The 17,003-nt window shown below is 41.0% G+C and overlaps 1 protein-coding gene across 1 annotated transcript; it reads right to left on the minus strand.

Moving 5' to 3' along the window:
- Positions 1 to 2,189: 2,189 nt before the first annotated feature.
- aif1l (allograft inflammatory factor 1-like) lies at positions 2,190 to 13,204 on the minus strand. Its single transcript, XM_046374680.1, has 6 exons — positions 13,044 to 13,204; positions 12,808 to 12,869; positions 10,922 to 10,988; positions 8,264 to 8,305; positions 6,957 to 7,119; positions 2,190 to 4,315 (listed from the first exon to the last, which is right to left on the minus strand). Exons 1-6 carry the CDS (start codon positions 13,066 to 13,068, stop codon positions 4,228 to 4,230), a joined length of 447 nt encoding a protein of 148 aa, XP_046230636.1. The 5' UTR covers positions 13,069 to 13,204; the 3' UTR covers positions 2,190 to 4,227.
- Between the last annotated feature and the right edge of the window lie 3,799 nt (positions 13,205 to 17,003).

Genomic DNA, 17,003 nt, shown 5'->3' on the forward strand with positions numbered 1-17,003 from the left:
GATTTTGATTTTGAACATCTACTGTATCTCACAACCTGGAAGACTGAGAATCCTCACAGACACACATGTTGTGAATAACAATCAGCTCGTCTGGATGCAAAGAGCTGCTCGATGACAGTGATGGATGGCCAGACGTCTTCAGTGCATGTCAAGTCATAGTCCAAAGCATGACAAGGCACAACACGATGCTTGTCAATGGATAGCTTAAATAAATGTAAAAAATCTGCAAAGCATAACGCAAAGCTGGCTGAAGAAGTACAGATTTCACTCTGGCGGTGAGGGATTATTTGAGAAAGAAAGGCCTGGTGAAAAGTTGCCATGACACCCCTGAGAGGTCTGGGGGGAATTAACAGTTACTACCAAACCTCCTGTTCAGGGACACTTGGTGTATGTCTGTGTGTGTGTGTGTGTGTGCGCTTCGCTATTTGTATGTGCTTTGAGATAAAAAAGGATGCTGAAATTAAAGTTTTATAGTTTCCCCATTTTAGGGCACAAAAACTAACTGGGAAGTTTAACATTAAGCGCATATATTCAGGCGTGATAGTTCTGCTTCTGTTCTCTTTATCAGGTGGAAATGTGAGGAGTGAGTGGAAAAAGTCTGTGAATTTGTTTCGGTTGTTTCACATTCAGTCCAGCTCTAATCAGAAACCTACAAGGTGTGATCACCCAAAGTCGTCTCGGTGACGACATCTTGTGGTTGCTTGTCAATCCTGCAGGCTGGATGAGCCCACTGATTTTCTGGTCAGCTCATCGTCGTAGGAGTAAATAACAGAATAAAGTGCAGTCAGTGAGAAGAGCTGCTCACTGAGGGTGACTCCAGCATCCTTTAAAGTATTCGTTTATGTACAGGCTTTTTTGCTACAAGAAGTGGGTCAAAGGTTAAACAGGTGTTATAGTTCATGAGAGATCAGGTCCAAACTGAAGCAGCAGTGGATGAGATATCCTGATTTTCAGTCCCTAGTATGAGTGAAGCTCCAAACACACTGGATTGCTGGAGCCAACAATTGCCATAATGCAACTCAGTATTATCTTTGAGTGGACCCGCACTGCCTCCTAAATGGCCACTGTTTCTAAGCTCACGGGCTGAGTAGCAACTCTGCACATGAGGTCGTAAGCTGAGTTCCAGGTGCAAAATGGGTGGAGCGACCCTTTAAAAGATACACACTGAGATTTTCTTTTGTATTTTTACACCACTCTTCAAGAGAAAATAGGCTCTTATTTCTGAAAAGGCAGACTGTGCACTTTTATCTGGTTTGCAAATGGACCTCAAGTATGTGTGACATGTGCTGCTGCTTGAACTTATCATTGCATTATAGTTGCCTGCTGATAGCAATCTTAATGAAGCCCGAGGACTCAAATTGGATTTTTAACACTTTTTCACTTCCTTATCACCACCAGCCCATGAAAGATGAGGTATCACATATTGCTATCAAAAAGTCATTTTTACATTTGGTGTGTTTGTGTTACTAATGGAGAGAACGTGATTTCCTCATAAATCAATTTAAAGCAGTAATTTACCGTTTATTTTCTCATTAGCAGTCAAAGGTCTCACTTGTGTCCTCACTTCAAGCTACCAACAGATGGCAGCGTACATACAAAAGACAGCAGGAGGACTTTGTTCTGTCCTGGGATGCACTGCAGTGTTTCAGCTTTCATTATTTCCATATCAGCTCCATAAATGGTCCATAAATGATGCAGAATGATGTGACTTTTGACAAATGTGTTAAAACGCCCTGACGATGCAGCTGATGCAGACTGACCTGAAGGGAGTGAGATGAGCCACCAGCCTGCCAGACTCAGACCCAGCTCACGTTAGAGATCAGAAAAAGTAGATGAAATGCACCAAAGTAAGTGGAAAATAAACATGATGCTGCTAAGTGCAGACAGAACTGGACCTAGTGTGGACCCTGGGCCATCTGTGTCATCACAACTAGCACATTTTACTTTTCCTTACATTAGAACCTCAGCGCTGTCCAACTCCTGTTATTTCTGTGCCTACATAAGCTCCTGGCAGTTTATTACATGCCAGGGTGATTATCATTTTAATTACAGAGGCGCTTATTATAATCCCACTGGATGTGCCTGTTAGCGGGCTTGTTAAAATATCGCTTACACTATTCCACACACGAACACCTGCTCTCTCATGCAGTGGCACGAACGACTTTTACACACAAATTCAAAAGCAGCCATTTCCTTTTTCATGAAAACATTTTATTGCTCAAGGGTATGTATGCATTCAGCTACACGTACATTACGCAACATGGAAAGTGGATGAGAAAAAATATGGAATGAAAGTATTATTTAAGTGAAACATAAAGATCCAAACAGAGCATTTGTATCTGCCTGTGAACGAACTGGAAGATCAGCGCCGAGGGTCCGAAGACGCGTTGCAATGTGACCCCGAGCTTGACGGACAGACAGTATTAACGACTGTGGAGCTCTTTCTAACCTTCGTCACATTTCACTGCACAAGACACCGTGCTACAGTCAACAGGGTTACTGCATTTATGACTAAATCTCCCTCTGCGTGTCGTCCATCGTCTACTGCTATAAACACAGAAACATGATCTGAACAAGCACTGGATTTTACAAGTGAAATAAAAAAAATGTTTAACCACAATAAAACACTTACGCTATACCTATTAAACTTATTAAACCACTCATTTTTTCCAACCAAACTCAAAATTAGTCAAGAGTTTAAAACATCTCCATTACTGCAATAAACAATTCAAAACTTAACAGGCCAGTGTGAGAAGAAGAATTTTTATTCCTTTGGTGTCTGCAAACGTGTGCATCCTAAAGACATTAAAAGATGTGATGTGACTATCAGGCTGAAAGCAAAATAGTTAAAAACATGTCAAGTGGGTTTAAATACTACGAGTACCAAATTCACAGTAAATAGTGTGAGATACAGGAAAAAAGTTTAAACTGGAGAGACAAACACTGAGGCACGAAACGCAGAATTCACAGGACGATGAACCCAGTTAAACAGAGAGGGATGACTGGGGAGAAACATGAATCCAAAACAAACTGAAACCACATACACGAACTGCAAGACGAGTGCAGGTTAACCTAACAAACGCTTGCTGTGACGGGAAAACAAACATGGAAACTCCATTTAAAAATTCGCCCATTCAGAATGTTGTGGAAACACCATATCAATATGATTCAACAAACATCATTAAAACCATAAGACCAAATAACAAAGAACGTTATTTCACGGTTTTGTGGAATTAGTGAGCTAAGAGGACTGCTAGAACCGAACACTTGTGTGCACTCCCTCCTTTTTTCAATCTGCGTGTTTAAGCTCTACAGTATCTGCAAGTTGAGGCACTTGGAAAGAATATGATTGTACTATGTGAAGTATATTATGTACATTTTAATGCTCGTGTGCCTGTAAATCACACTCCTTCCAAAACTAACATGTGCTTAACCTTACAGATCTAAAACTGAGTCTTGGTCCTCGAGCCAAGGACTGAAACTGAAAGACGGTCAACATGATCGCTTATTCTCCTCTCAGCTAGTGTGAGCAAATATTCAAAATGCATATAGCAGTACAGACATCTACAAAAAAAAAGAAAGAGGGAAGAAAAAATCAGATCATGAGGTGGCCGTGATAACCTACTTACTGATTCCAGATCAGTATTCCCGCTCCGAGGCCTGTGGCCCAGAGGAAATGGGCCTGTAATCTCTGGCACCTGATCTAAAGTGAGAAGCTGACCAAGATTAGCCACAAGAATCCATCCAAGACCACTGAGGACAGTGCAAAAAAATGTGTTGGAAAAACTGCTTCTTTTCCTTGTGCTTCTCCAAAAGCGTCCTACTGTCACATTAAAAAGGAATGAGTCCCAGAAACGAAACAAACAAAATAAAAAATCAAGGAAGGAAAAGAGAAAAAAACACCTCTGGAGTATTTTGAGTCTTCCCTTAAAATATAACCATGAAAACACTTTCTACAAAATTTTAAGATTACATGGACAACTATCAATGCTACATTTTAATTAAGGAAAAAAATGAACGATAATATTCACAGTCAAACATCATTTAGCGAGTTGTGGGCTCTTCCAAATAGCAGACACCTCGCACACACCGTATATCACAAAATAACATCCTTAATCACTGGTCCCACTAACACAACACTCCACATGTTAAGAGAACGACTCAATTTCACACAACCACGGATGGCCCTTCTGCTCCGTCGGCAATCCGGACGCTGACATCCACACTTTAAGGCAGGCTAGCGATGTCCCGCTTTGGAGGGGGTCCGTCCGGTTTGCACGGAGTGCTGTTTGCTTTGTCCTCAAATAATAAGACTCTGTCAAGAGAGAGGAACAGCAAAAAAAAAACATTTATTAAACAGTACACAGAATTTTTGAGGCCGATAACCACAGTGAGTCAATTAGAAATTTGTTATTTTGTATAACCACGTTGTCTAAGCAGTCAAGCTCGATTCAGATCCCTTAGATTTGGAATATTTACAGTTGGAGAATCAACTTCTCAGCGCCCTCTGGTGGATAAACTATGTAATGGAACACTCTTTCTAATCCTTCCTCACACTTTAGCATTTCTGTATCATTACTCATCTGCATACACAGGCTGACACATCTGCGATGAGTTACAGCAATAAAACCGTTAGGACGCTGGTAGGCCATGCTAGGTACCCTTGGGATATAAAGGATAAACTTCCGGGTTGTTGCTGTCGGCAATCATTGATTGTATATAAAGATGTGAGAGCTCCTCAAAAGTCAATTTTTGTGAGAAGTTTGATTTTATATTGAATCCTGTCGAAAGCTGAGTGCTGCTCCTGGAGGATACAAAAGGCCACAGTTAAACTCGGGGTATGAACGGGCTGAGCAGCTAAGTGAAAGGAATGAAGGGAAGCCACAAAGGGACAGCGGGGGGAATAGCGGTTTAGGCTGTACACAGTGAGAGTGAGCGATCTGACAGGAGCTATTCAGAGCGAATGCCTGTCTTCAATTTCCTTTTTTGGAAAACTCTCCAAAGCTCCACTAAGCCCGTAAGGAGCAGTGATCTCCATGGAGAAACCGACACTCAGCGACTCAAACTCTCACCGCCAACCGTCACCCAATTTTTCTTCTCACTATTGATACTTCCACTTTGTCAAAAATACATTAAATCATTCAGGTCACCACTCACACTCATCAGTCAACTACCGATGTGTCCAATAACAAGTCATGCATTATATATTTGTGAATTGCAATTTTACGACTCTTAAAACTGAACATGACTTGCGTATAATTTTAGCAAATTGCCATGTTAGGCTAATCTGCTCTATGCAGACAGACAAGCTTAACAGATCAGTGACCAGCTGGCTTAATCTTGTTATTGTGTACATACTATAGACAGTATAGCCTATGATACACACTAGATGTCTGTTTAGTCTGGATGAGGATCCATGAACACAGTGACATTAAATAAAGTAATTTAACATAGTAAACACAGTAACAAGTTTAATGGGGAAAAAAATGTTTTGTTTTGGCTAAAGCCTAAAATCAACAGTTCTGTAGGAGAAGACCAGTCACAGCTGTTGCTACTTGTTAACCAGCCATGAGCATAAAATGTAAGATATGTAAGGCTCGTCCGTCACTGAAAACCTTGGTTAAACAAACTGTACTGATTTTGTGTCCTTACGCATTTGTGTACGACTCTGATGGTGACATTGCACAAAGAGCTTTCACAAATCAGGCCAAATTGTGGCGCACGACAATTTCCTCAAATTGCAAGTCAGTCAACTGCTGCCCTGCTAAACGCTTTGCACAACACCGCAGTTTTGTACCCTCAGCTTCTCTCTCTAGAGATAAAAACGGCACCACACAAGAGAGGCGTTGTGGACAGGGTGGGAAATTAGCACCAGCCACATGCTGGGAAAACATGAAGGTGGTTGATAAGCTTCAGATACACGTAACAACTTACTGTTGAGTGGGTGGTGAAGTGGGACATTCATCTGTCAGTGACTGCTGGATGTTCACGTTCTAAAGAGTTCAGTACTCATACTACAATAAGTGTAGGCAACAGACGCCGACTCAAATGAAAACTCTTTTCTGGTTTATAAATGTGCTCATCCTGAAACACTCTGCACAGTTGAGCTTAAGATTTTATAAGACTGAAAATAACTCCATCCAAAATGCTCAATCGGAGTAGTAAAATGAACCTGGGATTTCGGCACCTGTTTATACTCACCAGAATGCTACCAGCCAAGTGGACATGTGAGGCTGTGAGTGAATGAGACATTTCTAAATATGAGATGAGGGATTATGGGATACACTTTCGAAAAACGGCTGAGGGCAAAGGAGGAAAAGTTATGCATTTTTCTTCTGCGTGGTGTTTTTGGGATTATGAGATTTGTCTGTTAAAGGGTCCAGCCAGCTTAGTCCAGCAGAGCTGACGTGCAGCAGCCACTACACTCTCGACCCACTGCAAAGGCTGCTTTGAAAGGCTTACACTGCAAACACTAACTCGGTTCAAAATAGCAGGAAACGTGTCACCTTATCCGCCAGGGACCATTGACAAAATATTATATAATATCAAAGGAATGATTTGTATTGAGAAAGATGAAAGTTGTTGACAGAATATGATGAGTTTTGGCATTTTCGTCAGTCCTGCGTGACTGTCAGTGGTTAATCAGCCTATTGTCAGTTACCTAAGCACATGATCCCAGCTAAGGATAAGGACGGGTTGACTATGGAGCAGCATAGATGGGTTTTGTTAACATGGAGATTAACGACTAACGCAGCATGTGGGTAATGACTTCACCGCTGGTCATCCCAGCAGGACCCCCTGCTGATGGATGAAACAATTGGCTGACACAGCACACGATTCATATCGTCCCTCTCAGACACACAGAAGCTCACAAAGCACCAGCAGATGGTCAGCAGACACGACTAACTCTGCATGTGTGTAAAATCAACTTCACGGATGCGCAGAAGTTTACTTACAGTTTGAGCACAGCTGAGCGCTTGCCCAGCATCATCTTCACAAAGTCCCTGTAGTTGATAGCATTGCTGCTGCCACCCGTCACTTCCACAATCATTTTTTTCAACTCCAGGTGGGTCTTGGGCACCCCCAGCTTCTCCATCATCCTCTTCAGACCCATCATATCTGAGAGAAGAAACAGCTGACGATTAGATCCATGCTTCAGTAAATCATTCTTATGTGTTTATCAGTGTCAGTCTGCACTGCAAACCAAATTTAGGTTGTAAGGAAGCTGGAATATTGTCTAAATGCTTATGTATGTATCTGAAGCATTTTAAAGCATCGCTCCTGCAATTTCACACACATTCAGTTCACTCATCACAAGGATCACAGCACTCAGCGTGTGAAAACAGCCGTAAAATATCTTATGCTGCTCTGGAGGGGGCTTTCTGAAACATATCTCATCAGGGTCATCTGATGTCAACGTAAACCTAGTGATGTCATCAGTTGTGACAGCTTGGGACCTAAAATTTTAGATGGGTGGGAGGTTTGAAATCTTGGTTGCATTATGGGAAATGTAGGATCCAACATGTTTGGAGCTTATACCACAGATTATATGTCGGGATATCTCAGGCTTTACTGCTTCAATTTTGCTCCTTCTGTTTTTCTAATCTGTCTCTTGTGAGTTCCCCAATTTCATAGATGTGCAATACTAACTCTGGAGTACCACTTCACAACAGACCTTACAATATAAAATAATGATCACTCTGCACACTGTTCACGTGTCTCCCATAAGACCCAACAGTCACGCTAACGGCTTTGTGAGGCTGTAGTCGGGCACAGTGTTGCTTTGAGCTGAATGCTATCATGCTCATGTTTACAAATGCCATGTTCACATATTAGCAATGCATGTTAGCAGGCCATCACTTGCTAATTAGCAATAAAGACAAAGAAATCCAAATTTCACAGTCATCGATTCAATAGATACTTCACCCTTGGACCACAATGGTGGACCAAGCAGATGACACTGCCATCCCAAGAACACAGTTTGCTATACGTGGCATTTAGCGGCCTTCTCTCAGGATCTATCACAATATCTGTAGTGTGCTTCACATCTGCTCAAGCGCTAACAGACCTTTCACACTGGTGTACTGTATGGTCTCACTTTACACAAACATGACATGTGAGTCTGTTCAAGCCCTGTGCTCACACTGGTCAGACAATACATGCACAGTATTAATTACTGTTCCCTCATGTTGACGCTGCACACGGGTCTGCCGACAGTTGTTATCTGGGGTGCAGCTGGTGTTTTAGTGCGGCTATTACTCACCAATCTCTCCTTGGTCGTTCAGGTCAAACTCAGCATATTTATCTGCGAAACAAATGAGATCATTACTGAGTGGTAATTCATTCTCAGTTCACACACCACATACGCTAGAGCACCATTTTAACAAACGCCAAACACCCCCAGCTGGCACTTTTTACATGTCAGCAAAAGTGTTAACACGTGCTGGCTGTGATCTCACAGTCTTACACTGTGCTGACAGCTGACCTGGCAGAAGGAAAGACAAAAACAGCCGATAACGACAGGTGTGTGTCTGTGTGTGTGTGTGTGTAAAGCAGGCAAAGAGCAGCTGAATGGGCCTGACATGGGAGACAGATTAGAGAATGAGAGGGTCAGGAGGTTAAAAGAGAACTTTAAGTTCAAACACAGCAAATCTGGAAGGAAAACAAAGTTGCCTGGGCTGACTCACTCAAATAAAAAATCACACACACACACACAGACCAGTGATGCTCCCAAAACAAACTGAGTTGAAGAAAAAGCAGGATTTGGAGCCGTTGTTTCCTTGTACATTCCTTGGCTTCTTTGTTGTCACCAAACAGTTTTTTTTTTCCTGAAGAAACAATCACATTAAACAGCAAATGATGTTCTACTAGCATCTGGCTCAAAATAGTTTGGCTGCATTATGCTGAGACAGGAAGTTTGTAAAGGTTCAGAGCCTGATGTGCTGTATTCCTGCACAGCTCTGTGTACAATGACTTAAAAAAGGATCTATTGTGCATAAAAGCTCATTGTTAACACGCCACTGAAGTGGCTGCTCCTGTAAAATGCTAGAAGCAGACATTTTCCCGCTTTTCCCTGAACTTCACCAGTCTCTTTTGTCCAGAAGACCACTTTAGTCAGATTACACTTGCTATTTCTGTCCCACACTGGAAGCTCTGTTTGTTTGTGTGTGTGTGTGTGTGTGTGTGTGTGTGTGTGTGTGTGTGTTGGGAGGGAGAGAAAGAACTGAGTTAACTGTGTGAACCCATGGGAGAGTAGGACAGGACAATGCAAACCCTGTTCGTAAACTCTGAAGAGCGGGGCCTCCAACACACACACACACACACACACACACACACGCACACAACAATTCTTGAGTGGACCACTTGTTGTAGAGCAGCCTGTTGATCATCTGCAGCCACCGAAAAAGGCTCAACCAAACAAAACTTTGGTGATTCCCGCTGACCCACATTCCTTCATTCCTTCAGCGCCCTCATGATGATGTTCATAAGGAGGACTGCGAGTTCGGAAGCTATCATCTGAAGGCACTTTTCCAATGTAAAAGACGATAAAGTCATTTAAATGGGCGATGACTTCCTCTGTCATTTAGGCCGACGCATAAACAAAGAACTTCCCATCCTTTGATAAAACGCTGACTCTGAGGGCAGAAAAACACGCAAGTGCAGGCTGCTGTTCATTTGGAAAACAACTTGATTTTCATTCTCCTTCCTGTCTATGGACGGACAAATAAAAAATAAAACGTGCAGTGTGTAGAAATGTTTTACAAAGCTTGAGAGACTGACACACTGTGACAACATGGGACAAATACTGTAGCTGTAGTCATCTGGCACATTTGTGTGTTTGGCCTAAACAAACAGAAAACAACATGCAGAAAAACTAAGCAATTTTAAGGAAATAATAATAAAATATTTTTTAGCCATTGCTCTATACTGCCAATACTTATTTGACATGGAAATATATCTTTTATTAAATACTGAAATATGAACTTTTAAGAACCGACATCTTGGTCACGGTTAACCATGTAGAGCTGAGTTGGTGAAACTGGACTGTTCACCTCTCATCCAAGAGGCTTCTTCAGTCCTGAGTTAGAAATCTGAAGTATTATTAAGGGAGAATAACGATTATAAAAGTTTATAATGCCCATACTGACTAATAAAGGGCCAATATCCTGCTAATGTCTTGTAATAAGTAACTGGTTAACTGTTAATGTGTTTCTTAAACTAACACATTACAGATTAATCAAATTATTCATAAAAATAAAACTTGGTCCTGAGCTGCACAGTGTTTCGATAACGACTTTCAGGTTGCTGGGACAGAAAAAACAGTAACTCTCTGAGGACGTGAGTGTCAGGTCCCTTTTCTGTTTATATATTACTGCTCCATTTCCCCCGGCAAGCAGAGATTGTAAGTGGGACACGGGAGCATGTTTCTCATTTCAAGACATATTGTATGCCCTCTATTAGAGTAAACAACCGAATGTTATTCTGTCAGAAAAATGCCAGAGAAGAAAACTTCCAACTGCAGAAACAGGAAATAAAATGCGTGCACCCAGAGCATACATGAGTAATATGTGAGCAATGTAATTTGATAAATCAGGCAGTTTTCTTCCCGTAATTAGCTCCTACTTGCAGTTGGTTTTTGTTTTTTCCTATTCCCAGGAGCGACAAAGTTCTGAATACTGTAACAACAAGCAGAGGAACGCCCTGGCACATTCCTCCAAGGCCACGAAGGACTTGGCCTTGCAAACCTCTAAGAAATCACAGCAGTATGTCTTTCCCACAGAGAAAAGCAAAGTTCTGAAGAAATGTGTGTGTGTATGTGTGTGTGGGTGCACGCACGCTCAGACAAACAAATAAACTAATATTGAAAGACAAAAGCCAGGAAAAAGGCCCCACGTCCACACAAAGGACTGGGTTTGCTTACTTTTAAGACTTTCCAATTTTTCGGCCAGGTCTTCTTCATCCCTGTATTTCTGGTCTTCCAGGTATTCCTGAAATGTAGACAAATGGAAAATGGGGTTAGAAAAAAAAAAAAAAAAAACAAGTCTTGCAGGTTTGACAGGTTTGACCTAAATCAGCTTTAAACTTTGCTGTGAAACCAGCTGTGTTACACAATAAAAATTAAAAGAGGACAGAAACTCACACACACAAATCAGAGCATTAAGTGTATTAATCTGACTGGGCTCTGTCAAATGTGTCCAAAACTTCCAATTTGGGCTTGATGACTCACGATCTTAAGATGATCTCCCCCAACGGATTGTCATTACTCCTCCCTGTGTGCTCATTAAGTGGAACACCTCACAAGGGTGTGGAGGAAAAGAGCCTGAAGGGAGCCGTTCTAATAAAATTATAATGACGCAATCTGCCATGTGGGAGTCAGCTTCAATCTTCATGGCAGGAGGAGAGAGACAGAGGGGGAGCTTGTTCTCTGCACTGACCTCTATGTGTCTGTCAAGTTAGTAATTAAGGGTGAGGAAGATAAACACAACTGGGTGTTTATCGCAGAGGCCTGACTCAGCCGTGCTGAATCACCACCGCGGTCCTCCACAGGACAGCAACGTCCTCTCACAGTCACAGTATTATCTCATATACAAGTATACAAGTGTTATGAACATGTACTATCTGCCACGAAATCTCGGTCAGTACTTCTACTAAGAATGTTTCCACAATACAGAGTTCAAATACAGACCAGACTGCATTGCTTTCAGACGAAGATTCAGATACTAACAAGTATTTTATTAATCAAGTTATCAGCAAATTGGTCCGTCAAATTTAGCAGAAGCTGATGTCTTAAAATGTCTTGTTTTGTCCAACTGACCACAACCTGAAGATATTGTTTTTAATATTCTAAAAAAATATCAAAGAGAAGCTGAAGCTGAGCATTTCTGCAAGTAAAACGACAGCTGCAGATCAACTGCGTGTTATTTTAGCTCCCTGGACACATAAAAATGATGGGAGTTTCATTCCAATGTTAACATACGGGAATGAAAATCAGTGCACAAAAAGCCTGGACTTAATCACAGCATTATTATATTATATTATTTTTAGACCCAGCTGCTTAGGAATTAGGGGCCATTTCCCTTCCCATCCCTCTGATGAAAAATGAGGGACAGTAACAACTACACGAATCTCTATGGAGGTAACAGAAACGCCACAGGCGCTCCCGGCTGCCCTCTTGCCGCGACCTGGTTTTCAGTGTGGGAGCTGATGACAGGCGGCCAGCCAAAGCAAAGGAGGGAAACAGAGATTATACAGACATCTAGTTAATCTGTGGGAACTACTACACAGAAATCTGACGGAGCGAGGCTTAATGTTGGACAAAGAGCTCATTCAGACACCTGTCCCCCGTCCAAACACGGACGAGTTGGGCGGCAGGGACAGCAGAGCGGTCGGAATGTGCTCACAAAATATGAGGTGGCCACTAAACACGCATTTTTGCAAGTAAAACAACAGGTGGACATAATCAAGTCTGAGGACAAAAACAAAACAAAGCAAAAAAAAAAAACCCGGGAGATGTGTGACAGCATGCGGCCATTCAACAAGTGCCACGACACTGCAGGGGGCAATCAATAAAATGCATCAACAGCATCGCAAAGGTCAACAGCAATGAATGTGTCTGGCGTTTATGGCAGTGGATTATTCACAGCACCGCCGAGGCAGTCAAATCTAACCGCACTGATTCATCAGCGTGGCCGCACGTTCAAAAGCAAGGCCAATGCCAAGTCAAGTGTGTGCCTGCTCATTAGGTTCAAATCCCCCGTGAGGTGTCCTTAGAGACGCTGGTGGGAAATAAAAAGGGAACATGCATACCTGGTTTATTTCTTCCAGTTTTTGCCTTTGCTGCTCCTTCAAGAGTCCGAAGGCTTTCCCTCCTACAAAAGGAAAACACGTTATTTTAAGAGCAAGCTAGTTAATATCGTCAGAGGCTTACACTGAACGCTAGCCGGGGTCGGCCTGCTGATGCTCTATTGTAAAGACTCTAAGGTTTAGCTAGCTGAGATGCCGGGAAAAAAGACAAAGCAGTCCGATATTGCATTATTTATTACCTTGGACATTTTTATTTGAAGGCATCCCGGAATTTATCTGTAATGTACAAATCCAGAAAATGAGAAATATCCGAGCCAGAGGGCTACCGCAACTGTCCGCCGGGGTGATACTCCTATTCTCTGTTGGAGATTGTGCTCTGTGGGCCACTCGGCACTGATGTCAAGCGAGACGGACGCAATAAGATAACGGACATCCGGTAAAACCTTTCAAAATAAACCGATGACCCCATTTACGAGAAAAAGATGAAATCAGCTGCACGACGATATATAAATATGTCTCTGTGTGTGTGTGTACATATATGTATATATAAGTGTACACACACACACACACACACACTGCACTCTTTTTCTGTTCTTATGAGCTGCCACGACAAGTGAATTTCCCCACTGCAGGATCAATAAAGTTCATCTTATCTGTCTTATCTTATCTAACACACACACACATATATATATATATGTAGTGTAGAGACTTGGAAAGTATAGTATATACAGTGCCCACACAAGCAAAAGTATATAATATGCAGAATAAATTATGCCAACCATATAATTATACACCTGAAATATATAGATAGAAATATAATGTTGTGGGTTACTTTATATTGTGAAATATATACAGTACAAGCATGTTCTGTGCAGTGAGTTGAGGTGTATGTAATGCGGGACGCACCTCGAGAAAATGCTGTAGCTAGAAGCTCTTTTTAATTCTGGCACCACAATGTGAAACAGCCTCTCATTAAATATGAAGTTGACAAAAGGTCTTCACATTGCTTGTTTTGTCCTACCAGCTGTCCAAGTCCCAAATATATTCCATTTACAGTGATAGAAAACAAAAGATAAGAAAATGTCAAATTCTCACATTTGACAAGCCGGAAAGAGCATGTTTGAAATAAGTGCTCTTACTTCAACACATTGTCCCCCGTGGGTTTGACATGTTTTGTAGATCTGTAAATAAATCAAATCATATCGAATAAAAAATGAATTGAGTTTACGTTACTTTCAGCACAACAGAACAGAAATATTTCTTATGTTTCAGCAAGACCTTTACATTTTACATACCGTCACATTAATAACTCCACGCACATAAGATAAGGCTGCCAAAACTGACACAAACAAATAACAGAGCAGATACGCACCCCCTTTTTTTGAAATGATAAAAAAATTCAAGCTCTTATTTTGAAGGCCAAAACATCGGAATTCCGGTATTTATGTGCCGAGACAACAATTGTCCTCACCATCAAGTGATGCGCTTGGAGTGAAGTGGGACGCTCGCGCTTACCATCACGTGGCCCTACGACGATACTGTACATAATGAGGGTGTGACCCAGACAATACCAGCACAAATGAATAAACGGACCCAATTAGCCACCAACAGAAGCTAATTTGCAGAAATAAATGCGAAAACAGTAAACACCCGTGTGTCAATACAAATCTCATAAACCACCAGCAGTGTAAACACTGTGATGTGACGACACGAGAGCCAAACTGAAATTCATCATCATGTTACATACAAATTCATACTGTCTTTGTCCAAAGCCTTCAGTCTAATTCTGTTTCTTTGTCTGAAATCATGGTGCATCATTATGCCTCTTAATGTGATGTGGTCACGTCATTTCAGCCTCGTTAAGACATTAAGGTTTCATTTGGTTTTCTGGGCTGGAGGCGCGGCGGAATTTTCCAAAGCATTTACGATCCTAAGATCCACCTGCCTGTTTAATCATTCACTAATTTACTCAGGGTAACATTTAAACATTTATACCTTTCACCTTTACACTCATGTGCAATGCAATTCAGCCTCTGTCTACTGTTTACCCACCAGCTGTTGGTCTTCTTATGTCCATTGTTGTTTGTTTGTCTATTTGTTTATTTATTGTTGTGTCTTTCTCTGTGATGTCTCTTTGTGTTTGATTTCGCACACTATAACACTATAAATGTTTTCATTGTGGGACAAATAAAAGGATTATCTTATCTTAAAGCATAGACTATTGCTTTATTGAATGTCCCTCAGGATCAATAAAGTATCTATCTATCTACCTATCTAGGCTAGTCAGCAGATTTCTAACATAAAGTGTCAAACCCTTTTTATTAAGAAAAGACGCCAAAAACATCCAGCTTCAACAGTGATAACAAATTAGTCTTTAATATCACACAATTAAAACTTTTACTGTCTGTTGCCATATGTTTTCATGTTTTCATCATGATTAGTCAATAGCAACTGTCTCTCACAATACTATTTAAACCTTATTTACATCAGAAAACAAACAAGCAAGCAAGCAAACAAACAAACATGACAAAAGAAAAGATGTGTTATCTAACTATGTCTAACCAAAGAGCTAAATCATTTACCCACATTTTAATGTCGTTATCAGAACATTTTACAGCAGTGGTGGAAATTTAGTTCATTTACTCAAATATTGTACAGCTTTGAGGTGCTTGTGTATTTAAATTTTATGCTACTTTATTAACTTTACATCAATATGCTTAGCACATTTTTCTAGTAACGCCTTTGTACTTTCACGATAGGAGTATTTTCAACAGAGTGGTGTTCCACTTTTTCAGGACCAGTGAAAACATAACCAGTTTGTTTTGGTGTATTTTAAGCTGGTTTGTCGCCCCCTGGTGGTCACTTATTGTGAAAGTCTCTGTGTCTGTGGCACTGGGCCACTCGGCACTGATGTCAAGCGAGACGGACGCAATAAGATAACGGACATCCGGTAAAACCTTTCAAAATAAACCGATGACCCCATTTACGAGAAAAAGATGAAATCAGCTGCACGACGATATATAAATATGTCTCTGTGTGTGTGTGTACATATATGTATATATAAGTGTACACACACACACACACACACACTGCACTCTTTTTCTGTTCTTATGAGCTGCCACGACAAGTGAATTTCCCCACTGCAGGATCAATAAAGTTCATCTTATCTGTCTTATCTTATCTAACACACACACACATATATATATATATGTAGTGTAGAGACTTGGAAAGTATAGTATATACAGTGCCCACACAAGCAAAAGTATATAAGTATAGTATAGGAGTAAAAGGAGTAAAGGAGTGACAGCAGGATGACCTGTAGCCACAGCATACTGGGTGCTTCAGCCTTATGAAACGGATCGAAGTGGATGAGAACCTTTACAAAAAGACATCTTCTCTTGAGTTACAACTGACAGCATTTCCACAGAAATGCCCTTTTTTTAAATGTTATTTTTACAGTGACACCATAGTGATGTACCTCCAGTCAGACATTATGAAAAGTTTTCTTTCACAGAAGTCTTTTGCAAGGGAGTCGCGCTTCCTTATTTAAGAAATTTATGGAAAATTCTGCAATACAGAAACTGGAAATAACTTTAATGGATATGTGGTTTTCAGAATCTCATTAACCATTAATCAGAAATTATGACTGTGATGCTGATGTGTAGCCTTTGGGAAACATGTCGTATAAAGACCTCTGCAGCCTGATGTCAGAGGCTGCAACACTTTAGCGTTAGTTTTATTTATTTATTTATTTTTTGGAACTGTTATAACAATGCAACACTTTCTCTAACTTTACTTGAGACCTACATGACAAAACCCCTCTCATTCATGACTGAATTATTCCTGAATTTCTCTCCAGTATCTTAAACCCTCTGACTTGCCGTGTTTTTCTGCTTTTTTGCCTCACACTACTGTTGCTCCCACTGCTGATATTCATGTAGGATGTCCATTAGGTCTGGTGGTTTGCAGACTGAGTAGTGAAAGTCTTCCTGGTTCCAGATAGGAATGTTTGTTTGATGGGACCAAGAAAGGCCTTCAGCCCACCCCTCTGTCAGTTCTCTACAGCATCATTTATTTTAACTACATCTACTGAAGTTATAAAAATGCACAAAAATACTTAAGCAAGACCAAGAGTCTGCAGCCATAACAGCAGTTCTGTGAGGCTCCAGTTTGCTTTGACCTAAACACTGAAGGCATGC

The sequence above is a fragment of the Scatophagus argus genome, chromosome 20 (assembly GCF_020382885.2).
Source record: "Scatophagus argus isolate fScaArg1 chromosome 20, fScaArg1.pri, whole genome shotgun sequence".
NCBI lineage: Eukaryota > Metazoa > Chordata > Actinopteri > Scatophagidae > Scatophagus > Scatophagus argus.

Excerpts from the sequence above, each read along its gene's own strand:
- aif1l (XM_046374680.1), bottom strand. The coding sequence starts at position 13,068 with ATGCCTTCAAATAAAAATGTCCAAG. Across the intron at positions 8,306-10,921 it reads AAAATTGGAAAGTCTTAAAA|ATAAATATGCTGAGTTTGAC; the intron begins GTAAGCAAACCC and ends TTTGTTTCGCAG. Across the intron at positions 7,120-8,263 it reads GAACGACCAAGGAGAGATTG|ATATGATGGGTCTGAAGAGG; the intron begins GTGAGTAATAGC and ends TTCTTCTCTCAG.